This window comes from Hypomesus nipponensis, chromosome 5, assembly GCF_054491055.1.
Source record: "Hypomesus nipponensis isolate SF chromosome 5, ASM5449105v1, whole genome shotgun sequence".
In the NCBI taxonomy this organism is placed as follows: Eukaryota; Metazoa; Chordata; class Actinopteri; order Osmeriformes; family Osmeridae; genus Hypomesus; species Hypomesus nipponensis.
Genome location: NC_140365.1, coordinates 12,767,564 through 12,783,999, shown reverse-complemented (window position 1 = coordinate 12,783,999; position 16,436 = coordinate 12,767,564). Strand labels below are relative to the sequence as shown.

At 40.9% G+C, this 16,436-nt stretch overlaps 1 protein-coding gene across 2 annotated transcripts in view; it reads left to right on the top strand.

The window, feature by feature from the left end:
• doc2b (double C2-like domains, beta) overlaps positions 1–16,436 on the top strand; it is a 303,902-nt gene that overhangs the window by 139,963 nt on the left and 147,503 nt on the right. For both annotated transcript variants that reach the window (XM_084698130.1, XM_084698129.1), the window contains one exon: positions 15,779–15,888. In XM_084698130.1, the coding sequence (XP_084554256.1) occupies positions 15,779–15,888 (110 nt within the window). The remainder of the gene's footprint in view (positions 1–15,778; positions 15,889–16,436) is intronic.

Below are 16,436 nucleotides of genomic sequence, written 5' to 3'. Positions count from 1 at the left end.
GAGATATCTAATCGTGCTAGCAGGGAACTGTCATGGTTGCTATACTGGTTACTAGGTAGGAAGTTTTGTATTTAGGCTTATTTAAACCAGTTTATTCTACTCTACTATTTAAAGTTTTCACTCGTTCAACATTCCCGAGACAGCAACGCGCGCAGGTAGAATACTATACGTGTTGCCTTCCCGGTCTGTTAAAATTGACGCTAAATAAGTAATTTTGTTGACGAAAACAACTGGCTAGCTAGCACCAGCTATCGAACGAGTGAAAACTTTAATTAGTAGAGTAGAATGAACTGGTTTAAATAAGCCTAAATACAAAACTTCCTACCTAGTAACCAGTATAGCAACCATGACAGTTTCCTGCTTGCACGATTAGATATCTCACCAATTTAAGGTCGGCATAGCGACGGACGCGTCCTTGCTTCTGAACGGCATTGTGACGTCAGGTAGGACACTATTTGGCCCTAGGACACTATTTGGCCTGACAATACCCCTTGGCTATGATTGGTCCGTATTAAGAACCGTTTGCGTCAGGGGTGGGGTTGCCGTGATCAACAAGAGAACAGAATCCTTTGACCGCCATTGTTTTTACAACTCTTATTTCAGCTAAACAGTACATGTAAATCAGCATCTGAATTAAAATGTGACGAGAAATGGGCAGTGTAGTTGCTGAAAATGTGCTTATTTTATTGATGAAATGGTTCATTTGTTCATCTGCTCCGACCTTTCGATAACCTAGCTAGCATCGCAGTGCAGCGTCATCTACTGTTCTGGCGGTGAATTGTTTTCAACACGCAGAGCCAACGGAGTAGTATAAATTCAACCAGTCTGTCCGACTCCGTGCGTCTGTCCGTTAACGGAGACGCAGAAGTATAAATCGGCCTTAACAACCCTGCCCTGACAAGAATTAGCAACAACACAACACAAAACTACAAGTTAAAGTCACTTACTTGGTCAGGAGGCAGTCAAGACGTACATTCAGTAAAAACACTATTCGCTCTGAATCTGGTTACAGAGTCGGGGCTATTTAGCTGCTTTCTACAATTACTCTAATTATGTAAACAAAGGTCAGGGTCTCACGCGGCGGCAAGTACCCTGAACAGATCTCTAGCTAGCTACTTAACTTAACGGCCTGGATAGCTGCTGTCTAACAACCCTGCCCAGACACAAGAATTAGCAACAACACAACAAGTTAAAGTCACTTACTTGGTCAGGAGGCAGTCACGACGTACATTCAGTAAAAACACTATTCGCACATTTGGATTCACTTGAACTTGAATCCAAATGTGTTGAACTGATGGAGACCCGGCCATGCAGTCACTCCAAACATTTGGCTCGATTCCAGGCTTTGGCAAGAGTATTTAGCTCTAAACTGGTCAATATACACATCTGACCAAAGACCAGCTCGACCTTTGCCTGTAAACAGTGATTCTGACTGTCAGAGACCTTTAAATAGGCTGACCGAGTGAAACTAGCCTGGCTAACGTAGGTCGCTTTCTCAGGAAAATGACAAATGAAATAGGCTTGTTTTGAAGAATCCTATATACTGGATATCTTCAGTAGACACTTGTCTACAAAAAGCATCCCTCCCTGACGTTTTAGGACTAGATTTTAGTGAATTACGATATCGTTTACACACTGCCAGTGAGTGAGCGAGCCGAGTCTGTCATTGAGGCCAAGGCAAAAAAATTTACCCTCGGGACGCAGTCTCACTCCACTTCAAGTTTTCCACATATCACAAAAATAATCGGAGCATCTGGCTACAAGCACAATTCCTACATCTCCTAAAGGCTTCCCTCCTCGAGGTTTGGTAACAAACACATTTTTGTTGTCGACCGAACTGTAAAATGGTGAACTTATGAACATGACGCAACCAAAACATGGCTGCTGCTTAAGCTTATTACAAAGACTTTCTCAACCCAAATCAAAATTCTGAGCCGACAGGTCTGTTGGGAATTGCTTGTTCTCCTATAAGCTGCCCTCCTCTACCGTTTTGATGAATTTGCCGAGATGCTACATGATTCAGTAATTACACAGAGGGAAAAAGCTAGCTACTTTGAGTTAGGTTTTCCGTCACTTCAAACTCACGATCTAAAGGTCACAAAGTGCTCAAACCTTCACCATTATTCAAGAGTAGTGTACTTTCACAAACCCAATCATTGATTCTAGCTTAACATTTGTAAAAATTAGTGCTGTCAGTTTAACGCGTTATTAACGGCGTTAACGCAAACCCAAATTAACGGCGTCAATTATTTTATCGCGCGATTAACGCTCTTTTTGGCCTAGCAAACTTTGTAGTTTTTTTCACATGCTGTTGCAACAACTACCGACGTTAGAAAAACTACAACACCACACCGGATCTAGCTAGACCGGAAACAAAACAACAGGCACGCCAAACACTCGTTTGGCTTGCGAGCTGGCTAAAGAGTAGTAGCAGAGCCCGTTTACGGATATTAGACATTCTCTGGTAGTAGGCTAACGTTACGTTGAGTGGATGACGAGCGCGAGATGCCGAAATGGATGCCAATAAGATTCTGAATGGAAAGTTTGCTTTTAAAAAGTTGCCAAATGGTTCTATTGACAAGACCAGTGATCTGTGTGTTTTGTCGTTGTAAACTGAGCTATCATCGCAGCACGTCCAGTCTGAAATACCACTTGATGGCCAAGCACACAGCTGATGCAAATTCTCTGCCCCCTCGTCAAAGCCAGGCGATTGCAATGTTGTTTTCAATAAAAAAAATATTTGCACAAAGCAATCCGAACCACTTTTCTATGTTGATAAGAGCATTAAAATTTGAAAAAAGATTGGGACAAAAAGAAATCAGGGACATTTAGAATAGATAAAAATGTGCGATTAATTGTGATTAATCGCGAGTCAACTATGACATTAATGCGATTAATCGCGATTAAATATTTTAATCGTTTGACAGCACTTGTAAAAATAGGACTTACCGAACGTGGCTGCCTCCAACACGGCTTTCAGGTGATTCCAGTTGAAAACAACAATGGCCGCCAAAAAATAATTTATATTTGTAACGGCGAGCTGCCATTGGAAGCGAAATGAGGGTGAGGGTGGGGCTTGGTCAGCAAACCATTTCCAGAAAGGATGTGTGTGCGTCTCGCAAAGCTCGCGCGTGTGTCAAGTAGGTTGACCACCTGTCCCTCTTTGCATTGTATAGCACAGCATTTTCAATATGCGATGTGCGGAACAAGGGGTGAAAATGCTGTGCAACACAACTCAAAGCGGGACAGGTGGTCACCCTAGTGTCAAGGGGCAGGATGAGACTGTGAGAATTTGGAGCGCGCGCACTGTGGAGCAATTCAATTGAATTCAATCATATATTGACATACCAAGGTCAAATTGTTTATGGTACTAGAGATTGAATTAGTCTTGAACCCTATTAGGTTTGAAAATCAATCAGTCAAAATTATATTTGGACATTTACATAAATACACTTCTTTCAGCCATTTTGTGTTGCATTTCTTATTCAATTTGACCCTTTATAAAAACATGTATTCTACACATCTGTAACAAAAGTCCAGTTGATTGGATCAATGGTTCATGAGGAGAAGGGTTTTGAAGGTTGTACCAAATTTGGACAGTAGAGGAAAATCTATCATGGCGGACCTTATGGGTTTTTGAGGCTTTTTTGTTCCCCATGAGAAATAAGGCATGTATACCAATTTTCAGGCATTTTGGAATAATGGGGAGCTGGGGAAATCACTTAGATTTTGGGCATGTTTTATAGTGCCACCTATGGGCACACATGGGCCACTAGCTGTGTGGGAGTAGTGAGGGACCTGTTGTATCATTGGGCCAAATTGTAAAAAATCGGGTCCAGGACTTTTTGAGCTGTTGGGCCATTTAGCAGAGAAATATAATAATTAGGGCTGTGAAATGATTAACATTTTAATCAAATTAATCACAGGTTTCTGTGGATTAATCATGATTAATCACATATTACCGATTTTCCGAATTTGTCATTAGTGTGCGTCTTTGATTTTGCGTGTGCTCAAGCACTCCTAATATTTTTTTTAATATTTTCTTAAATATATTGTTTATTATCAATTGATGCTGGTAGTTCATGAAGAAAGGGACATCCTTAGTTTTTTCATTCAATATTTTGCATAATAATACATACATGTATTAATTGTCATCCAGTGAAATTAGGGATTAATATTAGCAAGGGGGTTTACGTTTAGCACTTTTGCAAGGCACTGTATTCATGTCACATTCTCATTGGGGGCTGAGCACCCCTAAAGGTCTGATCCTAGAATCACCCCTGCAACGCACCATATAAGCTTGAGTTTAAATACATTATTTAATGTGACATTACTACTGTACATGCAAGTCTTAGCTAAATGACTTAAATGTATGATGCACTTTTCGATCAGTCCTCCGACACCACAACACGATACTTGCCGAGTATAACAGCGCAACAGCTCAAACACAGGCAGGGATTCAGTAGCAACGCTAGCGCTAAATAAGTATTTAGCTGCTAGGCTCCATGACGCCGGGTAAGAAGGGCTCGTGAAACTGCTCACCAAAAAAACGAAGGGGCACCCACTTGTCTGGCAGATTAAGACATGTTCGTAGGAACATAGCGAAAAATATCCTAAACTTTCCAAGACTTTTAGCTAGGTTTATAGGTACCTAGCGAAAAATAGCCTCAACTTTCCTAGACTTTAAGCTACGGTACTAATGCAGAAGGAAAGCTGATATCGCTGTCTTACTAGAACGTCGTATCTATGCGTTGTTGCTAACGTGTGCACCCAATGAATTCAAAATTTGTAGGTCGCACATGCGCGAGTGCTTGTAAAAAATGCTCGCACTGTCTCAAAAACTGGTCGCAAAATGCGACCATTTGGTCGCAGTCTGGAGCCTTGCCGCAGAGTGTGCATATCACTTTGTTTTTATTGGATGTTCCATCTTAGTTTTTTGGAACACTAACTTCTCATCTAGAAGTTGCAGATTGGGTGGAATTGTGGTAATATTACGTTAAATGCGTTAAACAAAAATAACGAATTAATCCTGTAATTTAATCATAACGCGTTAACGCGTTATTTTTCACAGCCCTAATAATAATAATAGGAATACTAACAAAAACAATAGGTTCCCTCCTACGAGGGGAACCCTAATAAGAATACTAACAAAAACAATAGGTTTCCTCCTACCGGAGGAACCCTAAAAATAAAATGAATAAAAAGAAAAAAGCAGATTACTGGATTTTCTTTATAAAAATGAGAGAGAGTGAGCGAGCGAGAGAAGCAAGAGCTGGTTATCAGGTACAGCAGCCTGTTGTGAAGGGAGGGCCAGTCCACCAGTCTGTAAAGATCACAGTGGTGGGTGGTGAAGGGGACACCTGTGGCAAAACGGATTGCTGAGTGGTGGAGTGTGTCCAGTTTTCAGAGGGAGGTCCTTGATGCCATTTTTTAAATTATATTGCAGTAGTCAAATAGAGGAAGGATGGTCATTTTCACGAGGGTGACTTTGGCAGAGAGTGTGAAGAAGGCCTTGTTTTGATACAGGAAACCCAGTGTAGCTTTGACTTTAGCTAGAGGGTTATTGATTTGTATATTAAATGTAATATATTGGAAGTTGCTTTGGATAAAAGCGTCTGCTAAATGAATAAATGTAAATGAGATGAGTCCAACCAGAAGCCAAGGTATTTGTAGGAGCTGAAAAACTCCAGTTCTGAGCCATCAGCACTGTAGATCTTGGGAGGGCTGGGGATTATGAGGTTTTTCCAGTCAAACAGCATACATTTGGTTATTTTGGAGTTGAGAAGCAGATGGAGGTTGTGGAAAAACTGTTGGATGGAGGTGAGGCTTTGTAAAACATTAAAACGGTTTCCACCTTTGTTTGGCTGTGGTCTGTACCTTTTTCACGCCCCAAAATTTGCTGCGCACTGCTCTGTGTATTTCCACAGAATTACAAAGAAGAACGTTTTTCAAGGCTACTGATGGTCGTAAATGCAGTGTTCAGGCAGGGCCGTCGTTTAGGGGTGAAAGGTGATGACAATTCTAGGGGCCCACAGCCCACTAAAACCCCAGTAGCCTATTATGTAAGCTTCCTGTTCTATGACTAAATAATTATGCATACGCCTAACTAATAATCATACTAATGCATCAGAGTTAAAACATTGCCAAAAAATCGAGCAAAATTAGAAAAATAATAATAATTTTCCGAGCAATAACACCGTTCTTTAAAAAAATGATTTAGTCCATGTTTCGCTCCTCTTTTGGAAATTTGCACGCAACGTTATAGACACATTTTTTTTTGTAAATATTCGGGATGCGCGCGCAATGTGGTTGCAGAAAAACGGGAAAGGATAGCATTTATAATGGCAAAAGGACCACATGGATAATACAAATAGTTCGATTTAAAAAGACCAAAAAGGTTAAGAAGGGTAGCCTTAAGGAGAGAAAGAAATTCCCAATTGATCTGTCAGTTCAGAATTTTGATTTGTGTCTTGAAAGTATTTTTGAGTGAGTGGGAATGTCGTCCGGTAGACTGTATTGTCTTAGGTTGCGTCATGTCACAAAGTTCATAATTTTAAAGTTTGATCAAATTTACATCAAAAGTTTTACACCAAAAAAGGGAAGCAGGGCATCATTCAAAAGATATGGGAATTCTGTTTTTAGCCAGCTGGTTTGATTATTTTTGTGATTTGTGTAAAACTGTCAATCTGAGTGAGACTGCGTCTAAAGACTGTTTTGACGTTAGCCTCGAAGTCAGACTCGGGTCGCTCACTGTCACAATGTTGTGTTTCACAACACAAAAAACATCAGGGAGGGCTGCCTTTTGTAGATACGAGCCTGCTCTCCACCTTTATTACTCATTTAAAAACGTTTATTTGATCAATCGAATATAAAAGCATCATAGAATGTACAGTAAAGTAACATCTAGCTGGCGTAAGTTATTTCAAATGCATAGAAAATGCTTAACAGTAAAATCTAAATTTAGTTTGCACCTAATATATTTGAGTGTGCTAAAATTAGCAATAACGTCAGCTAGTTCGAGGTGTATGCATAGGCTAACTAGAAGTTAGCAGCACATTTCCCGTATTTAACAATATTTAAACATGGACTTACCTGAAAGTGATGCACGGGCATCATCTCGCAGTTTATTTCTTTTTCTGCCCCTGACTCCTGTTGTCTTTTTGAGGCCATTTTCGAAAAGTTTACCTAGCCTACTGTCAAAGTTCGTCAGGCCACTGAGATAAGAAAGGGCACCCACGGCGAGCTTAGAAAGTTGAGTGTGTATTTGTTTTTTTGTGGGGTGAGGGGCACCATCGTAATTTTTTTGGAGCTATTAAATATATTTCTTGCCTGTTTTGTGATATACATGCCTAAAAAGTGCGTAATATTTATATAGGCCTACTGAAATAATATCGGCATTATAATTATAATAACTATGATGATTTTTCAGTTGGCAATTTTTTGGTGCCCCCTCAGGACTTTGTGCCCTACCCACAGCGCGTAGTGCGCGTTATGGGAGTGGCGGCACTGAAAATAATAGCCTGACAAGGCTGACATTACAACATTATCCACTAAATATCATCCACAGAAAAGATCAGTATGGTTATAATTCGCCAAACGTTTTAATACGCTGAATGTATATTCCAGTAGCAGTAGGACACCATTTTCCATTCTCACATGAGTGTTTACTAAAACTAAACTGCTATGGTAGCCTGTTGACATGAGTCTTGTTAATGTTCCGTCCTATACAATAATAAAGTCTAGAGCTAAGGCATTGATAAGCCTATTTAGATAGTTTTGATATTAATGCCAAGACTAGGTATGTTAGTTCTTCATCAGCTGTTCCATAAAACATAACCACAAATGTGTTCAAAAGAAATATGAAATTAAATAAATCAAAGTTTGGGTGCTGCTACTCCAGAATCAGCTGTAACCTCCTCTGACCCCAGCACTCCAAAGATGTTGATGATGGTGAGTGAGTGAGGTAGATGCTTGTTGGCTATTTTGACTTATTAGTGAACTGCTGTACCATTGGCAATTACTTACACATTAGGTCACTTTCAGCTCTTTTGATTCTGTAATGAATGGCAAAATGTAAATATGATACATATAGTCTAAGAATAAAAGTGGTGTAAAATTGATATTTGGCGATGAAAAGTCAGGGGGCGGGGGCCCACACCAATATTCTTTCAGGGGGCTCAGAATATGCTACGTCATACAACGTCAAGCAGGCTCAAGTGTGCATGTGGGTGGCAAAAGAGACAAACTTCTCCCAGGTATATACACTTTGTGTGTCAATCAGGTAATTTCATATCTCTGGGACACTGGATTGCAGGGCTTGACATTAACTTTTTGAGGCACTTGTCATTTGGACGAATATATTTACGTTTCACCTGTCAATGCACAAAAGTCACTTGTCCCCCCAGACCTTTATCTTGAAGAGTGAAACGGGCAAAACCAGCCTGGCTAACGGAGGACGCTTTCTCAGGCAAATGATGAATGAAACAGGCTTAGTTAAAGAAATCCGAGAAGCTGGCTATCGTCAGCCGGCTCGTATCTACAAAGGGCAGTCCTCCCTGACGTTTTGGGTGTAGAAATGAGTGAAATATGACATTGTGCACACTGCCAGTGAACGACCTGAGTCTCCCTCAGATTGCCAGTTTACACAAATCACGAAAATAATCGGACCAGCTGGCTAAAAGCAGAATTCCCATATCTCTTGAAAGCTGCCCTGCTCGACTTTTTAGATGTAGAATCGACTGTAAAATTATGAACTTTGTGACATGACCCGAAGACATGGCTGCCGCCTGACTATGCAGTCTACCGGAAGACATTCTCACTCAAGTTTCAAGACTTTCTCGACCCAAATCATGATGTGACAGATCATTAGGGAATCACTTTCTCCTCCTTGAGGGCTGTCCTCCTTGACCTTTTTGGTCTTTTTAATTCTCTTGCCGTTATAAAGGCAATTTTTTCCAGTTTTCCTGCCACAATGATGCACGCTCATGCCTAATGTTTACAAACAAATAATTTGTTGCTAACAGTTATTAGCAATGCTAACGTATCCTGAGTCTAGCATAGGTAGAATGTGTGATGATTTAGTTTATTGGCGATGGGGCTAACGCGTTAATTCATGTTCCTGACTGTGTTTCATTCTAATAAATAACCCGTGTTGTCATGTAAATCTACAATATACGATGCATGCTTGTCCAGATCTTTGGCAAGTTATTTTTATTAGTTAGCAAGATAGATGACTGCAGCTGAGTTGAATTACGATAGTTTGGTTGCTAAGCTGTAACGTTACCCACCAGAAGTGGAAATTGCCCCCCCCCCGCATGACGTACACCCTTCACCCATCACATACACACCCCCCCAACCCCCCCCCCCCCCCTCCCCGGGACGCAATCACACACGATACACACCTGTCTCTACCACCAATGACCATAGGAACATCTCTCGCTCGCTCTAAATACAAATTCCCCGATTTCTGGGAGATTGTATAGCATTTGCGGGCGTCAGGGAGCCAGTATTGAAATACGGGAGACTCTGTGGAATGTCTGTAACGTTAATGATATCTAGTCAATCTGTTGAAAACAGGGTGTAGACACAATACTTTTTATTTCGAGTCTCCACCTTCGATGTTTCACTGAGTGCTGTTGGCCGCGTTGCGTCTTTGCTTTGTCGGTTCACTCGTTGATAAAACCAACCAATCAGCACGCAGCTCATCTATATATTCATGAGCATACCATAAAAGGTAGAAAACATCTTGTTTTATTCCAGGGCTATTTCACAGGGTGAATTAGGGCGCATAGAACAGCACTTGGGCCATTTTCAGCCCAAACAATGTTACATACCCTGTTCAGAGACGTTAAGGAACAGTGTGAAATACCCTATAAAATCAGTTAACGATCCCTTTAAGTCCTGTTGGCCTTTGCTTTTTGGGCACCGAGATGATGGTGGAGGACTTGAGACAGGCGGGCACATGGCATCTCTCAAGGGAGTGTTAAAGATGTTGGTAAACACCAGAGACAGCTGGGGCCCGTTCTCCGTACGTCGCTAACTCAGTTTGCTGGATTTGATTGTTGACGATTCTTCGAAGCTCATTCTGGACTTACTGTCATAGCAACAAGTCCTTTAGCTTAAACCTGCTCGGGAGCAGGCTAATTTTATGTAAACAAGAGTTGATTGTGACTTTATAAGCTATAATAGGCTACTAGCCTGTAGCCTACTTTATGAGAGACAGACTATCGTTTTTTTTGTGAGGGTGTCATTTACATCATTAATTTGGTGAAACCAAATTTATATTGTATATACAATATATATATTGTATTATATGACATTAAAGAATAAATTATACAAAAACATAGGTCGAGCATACTGTAGGCCTAATAAGCGATAAAACCTTTAATGTGGTCACTACTATACTTTTAATTTTGTCTGCTACTTTTTGCCAGCCCTCTTTCTTGGATTTTGCTGACTTTGAGGTGTTCCCTGGTGTTCTGATTAAATCTTCAAATTCAGAGTAACCTTTGAGCAAGCTGTTGCTCTGTTGGGGAAAACACGGGACGCTCTTTTTGGCCATGGTGAGCAGCCATAGACATATGTGAGCAGCCAATAGCAGCCTTGCTGATCAAGGTTTCTACTATTGATACATACCCCCTTTAAGACCAACACATAACTCAATCCAGCTATACTAGTCATAAACAATAAGGCTGTTCGAAGAACCAAATTATCCAGATCATGATGAGCAAGATAATGTCATCTTGGATGTGTCATTTGATCTTGGATGTAATAAGCGACGTACAGAGAACGGTACCCTGGTCAGCACAGTGCTTCAGGGTGGCTGGAGAGACAGAGTCCGGCCCAGCTGCTTTGCAGGGGTTCTGCCTCTTGAAAAGTCTGTTAACGTCTCCCTCCTGAATTGAGAGAGACGTCTTTGTGGTGGTGGAGTAGGGGGCCTCTGGGGTTGGTAAGGTGTGGGTCAGGACAGTCCAATTGTCTTTCAAATCGACAGTAGAACTCGTTCAGGTTGTTGGCCAGGTGAGAGTTGTTGATGGAGTGTGGGGCTCTGGGCTTGTAGTTGGTGATCTGCTTAAACCCTCTTCAGACAGAAGTAGTCGTTACCTGAGAGCTGCTGTCTTAGTCTCTTTGAGTACAGCCGTTTCGCCTCTCTCACCGCCTTGCCAAACCTGTTCTTTGACTCCTTGAATCTGGATCTGTCCCTACTCCTGAATGCTTCCTCCTCGTCCAAACCTAAGCCGTCGGCGTTTAGCTGTGAATGATGTATGACGTTACAGCCTCTTTGAGCTTCTCCAGACTATTGGTAGTGGTAGAATCAGGTGTTCCCAGCATCCTTAAAAGACAAAAGACAAGTGTTTTCTGGCTTGAATCAACACTGTGCCTCGCTGATGGTATGGACTCAGAGCTTGCAGTATTTCTCTCATCAGGTGAGTCGACTCACAACTGTGAGAGTGAGTTGCCATGTTACTGTGGCCTAGTGCTTTTGAAATACCATTGAGATTACTACGAAGGTGTTAGAAAATGGAGTTGATGTACATAAACAAAATGTTACAAATGTACCTATAATAGGACCGTTGTAGCTCTGACGTGTATCTAGTCAAAATGGCTGTATATAAGGGTTGTGAAGTCGATAATCGTGGCAATGCAATTTATACACACAGCCTCAGTGTTTTCCCAAATTGTTCATTACCACAAGCCAATAATTGCAGATATAGATTTTTCGGGTGCCTCCGCTAGGAGGGAACCTATTGTATTTGTTAGTTTTATTATTATTATTATTATTAATCTTCTTCTCCTTACGCCACAATAACTCAACATGTTATTGGTAACACATTTTCTAATTTCGCACATTGATACTACATCCGAGTGGGAGCCCCCACACCAAATATGGGACACCTTCGACTGTAGGGGGCGCCACAGGCCACGCCCTAAAGTCCGATTGTCAACGTGATGGCATTTCCACCCCATTGCTCCAACTCTTCTGAAACTTGGTGTGCATGCCTCATTTCTCATGGGGAACAAAAAAGCCTCAAGGACCTATAAGGTCCGCCATGATGGATTTTCCTGTACAGTGAAAACTTGGGAAAAATGTTACTGTTGCTTGCTTTTCTACAGGTACACTTGCACTTAGCGATTCATGTTGTTTAATTGTAACTTGCTTAAATACACGCTCTTATGGTTCTTCCCTTTGGCACTTATTTTTTGGTTGTTCACAATGTGTGCTTCTTGTTTTGGCTACCCGCAATGCTCAACCCGCAATCTTGTTGTTATTATCAGTGACCTATGCACTTTGTAAAGCTCTCTTTTGGAAGTTGCTTTGGATAAAAGCGTCTGCTAAATGAATACATGTAAATGTAATGTAAATGTAAAATCTTCAAAATTCATCTACTCTTATAAAAAAGGTCAAATTCACTTTTTGTTCAGATGTGTAAAATTAATGTCTGTATAAAGAGTGACATGGAATAAGAAATACAATACAAGATGGCTGAAAGGGGTGTATTTATGTAAATGTCCACATTGCCTCAACATCCTTGTGTCAATAAATCAAATATAATTTTGACTGATGGTTTTTAAACCTAATTGGGTTCAAGATGACATCACTCTGACGTAAACAATTTCTCCAAGTCGAACAATCCTTGCTACAGGAGAAACAGCTTTCTTTTTTTATACAGAAACTGACCATAAATTCTCAGCCTTGCGCGTAGCTCAATGGGTTGAAATGTTCTCCTGCAAAGTGGAACATCATAGATTCGAATCCAGGCACAGTCTTTGGCCTGACATAATTTTGATTACTTGTTTAGTTAAACAGGCAGACATCCTTCTGAAATACCATGCCCATTTTCATGCAATTTCACCTTAAAATGTCAACCGTTTCGTAACCTTTTTCCCAAAGCTGACCAAAAACTAATACTCATATCACGCAGTCAGAGCACAGCTAGATAATCAGCGTCAGCACCCTTGGGTACCCAGCATGCAGTGCGACATGTCAAAAAACACAAATACTTGTGGAAAATAGTTTGGTTACAAAAGCCATGCCAGGGATTTCAGTTGTTGTGTTCGTTCAGTTAGATGTTAGTAATGTTATTGTTAGTTAAATATTATAATGTTGTTGGTCACCCTGATTGTGCATGTTGTGTAGTTTAATGCAGTGGTTCTCAACCTTTTTTCAGTGATGAACCTCTTGTGAATTTCTTTTTCAGCCAAGTACCCCCTAACCAGCGCAGAGCATTTTTGATTGAAAGAAAGATGTAGGCCCTAATACACAGCGCTATGCCATTGTAACGGATGTGTTCAGGGCATGAACAGGCACAACTAATGGGTGGGTTTTTAGATTTATTTGCTCCTGCAGAAGACAGTGAAACAACAAATGGCCATCTTATTTTCTCTCTCTTTGCAAATCAGCTTCCCTCAAGCCATACAAAATGTAGTGTTCATTCAACATTACATCACACATTCAATGCACACAGTTAGCCAAGAGCTATTCAAATTTGACCTGAAAACATTTAGCAAATTAATGTTAATATCACGAAAAACTATATCCAGAGGAGATAACAGTGCCACCCATAGCCGCAGGAACATATTTTATCAAGGGGGTGCTGGGGGGGTCTTAATTTTGCGGGGCGGCAGGGACGTAAAAATAAGCCCTGGACTGATCCAGACCGGCCCACCAGAGCTGGCCCCCATATACGCCACCACAGCTGCCCTGCTAATGCAAGCATATTCAGTGTGCAAGCATATTCAAGCCAACATTTTTGGCCTTTATTTGAGCGCAAAATAGTTGAGCTTTATGTAAAATAAACATGACCGTTTTTCAATAGGAAAAACCTTGTCTAGTGAAGGTGATTTCTTTCTCTCTTAATTTTTCAGCCCCACCCTACGTTTCTTAGCCTGGTTTTCCATCATTATTCTTCTCCCGATGCTCCCGATGGCCAGTCCACTACTGCGGAGCTGTGCCACGGTGGTGGATTTTTAAGTCATATCGTTCTAAATGCTCGTGCTGTCAGGGGGTGCTGCAGCACCGTCAGTATCCCTAGTTCCCGCGGCCATGGTGCCACCTATTACTTTCCGTTACGTTAAATGACCGGACTACTTGCGGAATTATATGAAAGATGAGAATTAGAAGCACAAAACCCGTTGCGGTCATAAACGGTCATAAACTTTTAGCAGCGAGGAATATCAAGAAATTACAGACCTGCGAACGCAGACATTTAACCTACATATGGCCCATACAAATCAACAGAATTTTGGGGAACATTCTAAAGAGCCGTTTAATAACTATTTTTAAAGGATTTTTGAATGGATGCTAATGGATGCTAATCTTTAAAAATCTCAGTTACCCCCTGGACTGCCTTCACGTACCCCCAGGGGTATGCGTACCCCCGGTTGAGAACCACTGCGGTAGAAATTAAAAGCTACTGGACAAAATTGCATTTGAGCCTTAGCACTTACCTCATGTATCAATAAAAATGATGTGCTGTGTCGAAGATTTCACAAAAGGGGTCAAAATTGAAAGTAATAGTCAAGAGTGACCATCAGCTGCATCAAATACTGCAGTGTATCTCGTCATGGACTATGTACCATGGGTACGCGTACCCCCAGTTGAGAACCACTGGTTTAATGTGACCAGAGAGTCGGCAACTGTTCTGTCACAGGCTATTCTCGCAAGGAGTTGAATATGAGCTCTGCCCGAGCCCAGTTGCCCACATGACTATTGTTAGTTGTGCATTGACTGAGAGTCTGGAAAGAGATCAACTCAAGAAGAGTTTCAATATCATAGGGAAAGTTTATAATAATTCCTTACTAATTATACAATCTCAGTGGTTGGTGTGTAGCAGAGAGGCCAGAGACACTGGCTTGTAACATTATGCTCATGAGTTCAAATCCCCGCTCAGCCTATTGTTGTTGGCCAAACATTAAGTAGTTTTGCTCTCTTGTTGTCCAAGTCTCGATCTTCTACAGTGTACATGTTTATAATATTTTGCCATTATGCGGAGGAACCCGCATCGCTGCTTGCAGCTATATTTCTTATTGGATTTTGTTGTGTGAGGTGTCTTATGTATAGCAAAAGGGACTGTGGTATGATTATTTTACTTAGAAAAGTATTCCTATTCTTCCCATATCTTTTAGATTGCATGTTCTAGCGACAAATAAGCCTGTTATTGCTTGGTCGGACATCTAACAATTTCTCAAAGTTAGAATCCCCTATTGAGTTTTTATTGCAAAAGCTTATGCATCACCAATATTATACAGTAGTGGTCAGTAAGGTTACGTTAAAGACTTTTGTGGTGGCACTGTGGGAATCACTTCCAGACTTGAGAAGGACAGATTTGAAATGTTGAAACTTTTGAGTGACAGTTATTGAAGGAACATTTCCATCTTTGTCACATTTCCTGTTTATTCAACACTCCAAAATGAATATATGGATTCTTATTAAACTCTCAGCATGCTTTGATGTGTCTATTGTTTCACGTTAATGCAATCTGGCAGTTACATTCTTTCCCTGACAGCATTTGATACACTATGATGTCTTTGGATAGGCATATGATTATAATGCTGACTCGCTCACATGAGAGAAAAATGAATTGTTTCCCTCTTAACTCTGCAAGTGGTTGTTTACCTGTAGGCCAGTGTTAACCCGAACAAAGGCTGTTGAAATGGATCAGCATTTAAATCAAATTACACCACATGTTGAATATTAATTAAATTGTTAATTCCATGGCCAATGAATTATGGGTTGTAAGTCAGTTCAATACTACTTCCCTTTCTGTCTGTCACATAGGCCAACAAGCTGCGCACCAAGACCCTGCGTAACACCCTCAACCCTGTCTGGAGTGAGACCCTGACCTACTACGGCATCACTGATGAGGATATGGTCCGCAAAACACTCAGGTAATTGCTCCTCCTGCTTTGTTACATATAACAGTATATTTTCTACATTCCTCCTCATCATCCTATCACAAAATACAGTTGCAATAGGATAGTATACAACCCACAATGCCATTTTATCCTCAATACAGCAATTATTTGATATAGTTCAATATCCAATGTTTATTCTCACTCCTACGATCTGTATATAATGGAATCACAGTCCATTTTGTGTGAGTAATTCTTTCCGGGGTCAGTGATGTGTATGAAAGAGAAACTCTCCCCTTTGCTGCTTTGTTTGGCAGAGTTAACACAGTTTTGATATTGTCGACAAATGTCAGTAATACTGACTTTGGGTATTTGCAGCGTTTCCTACCAAGTAATTGACTTGTGACCCAATTTCTCAATCCCTGCCCCCAAAAAACCCAGTGTTGGGAAAAGGCAGCAGGTTTCCCATTCCAGTCCACTCATTTTATAGCAGTCTAATGCCGATCAGTGTGTACATTATTAAAAGCGTCCCTCATATGTGTCAGTGGATTTAATGAGAGAGTCATCTAAGTGTTGGAAGGAAA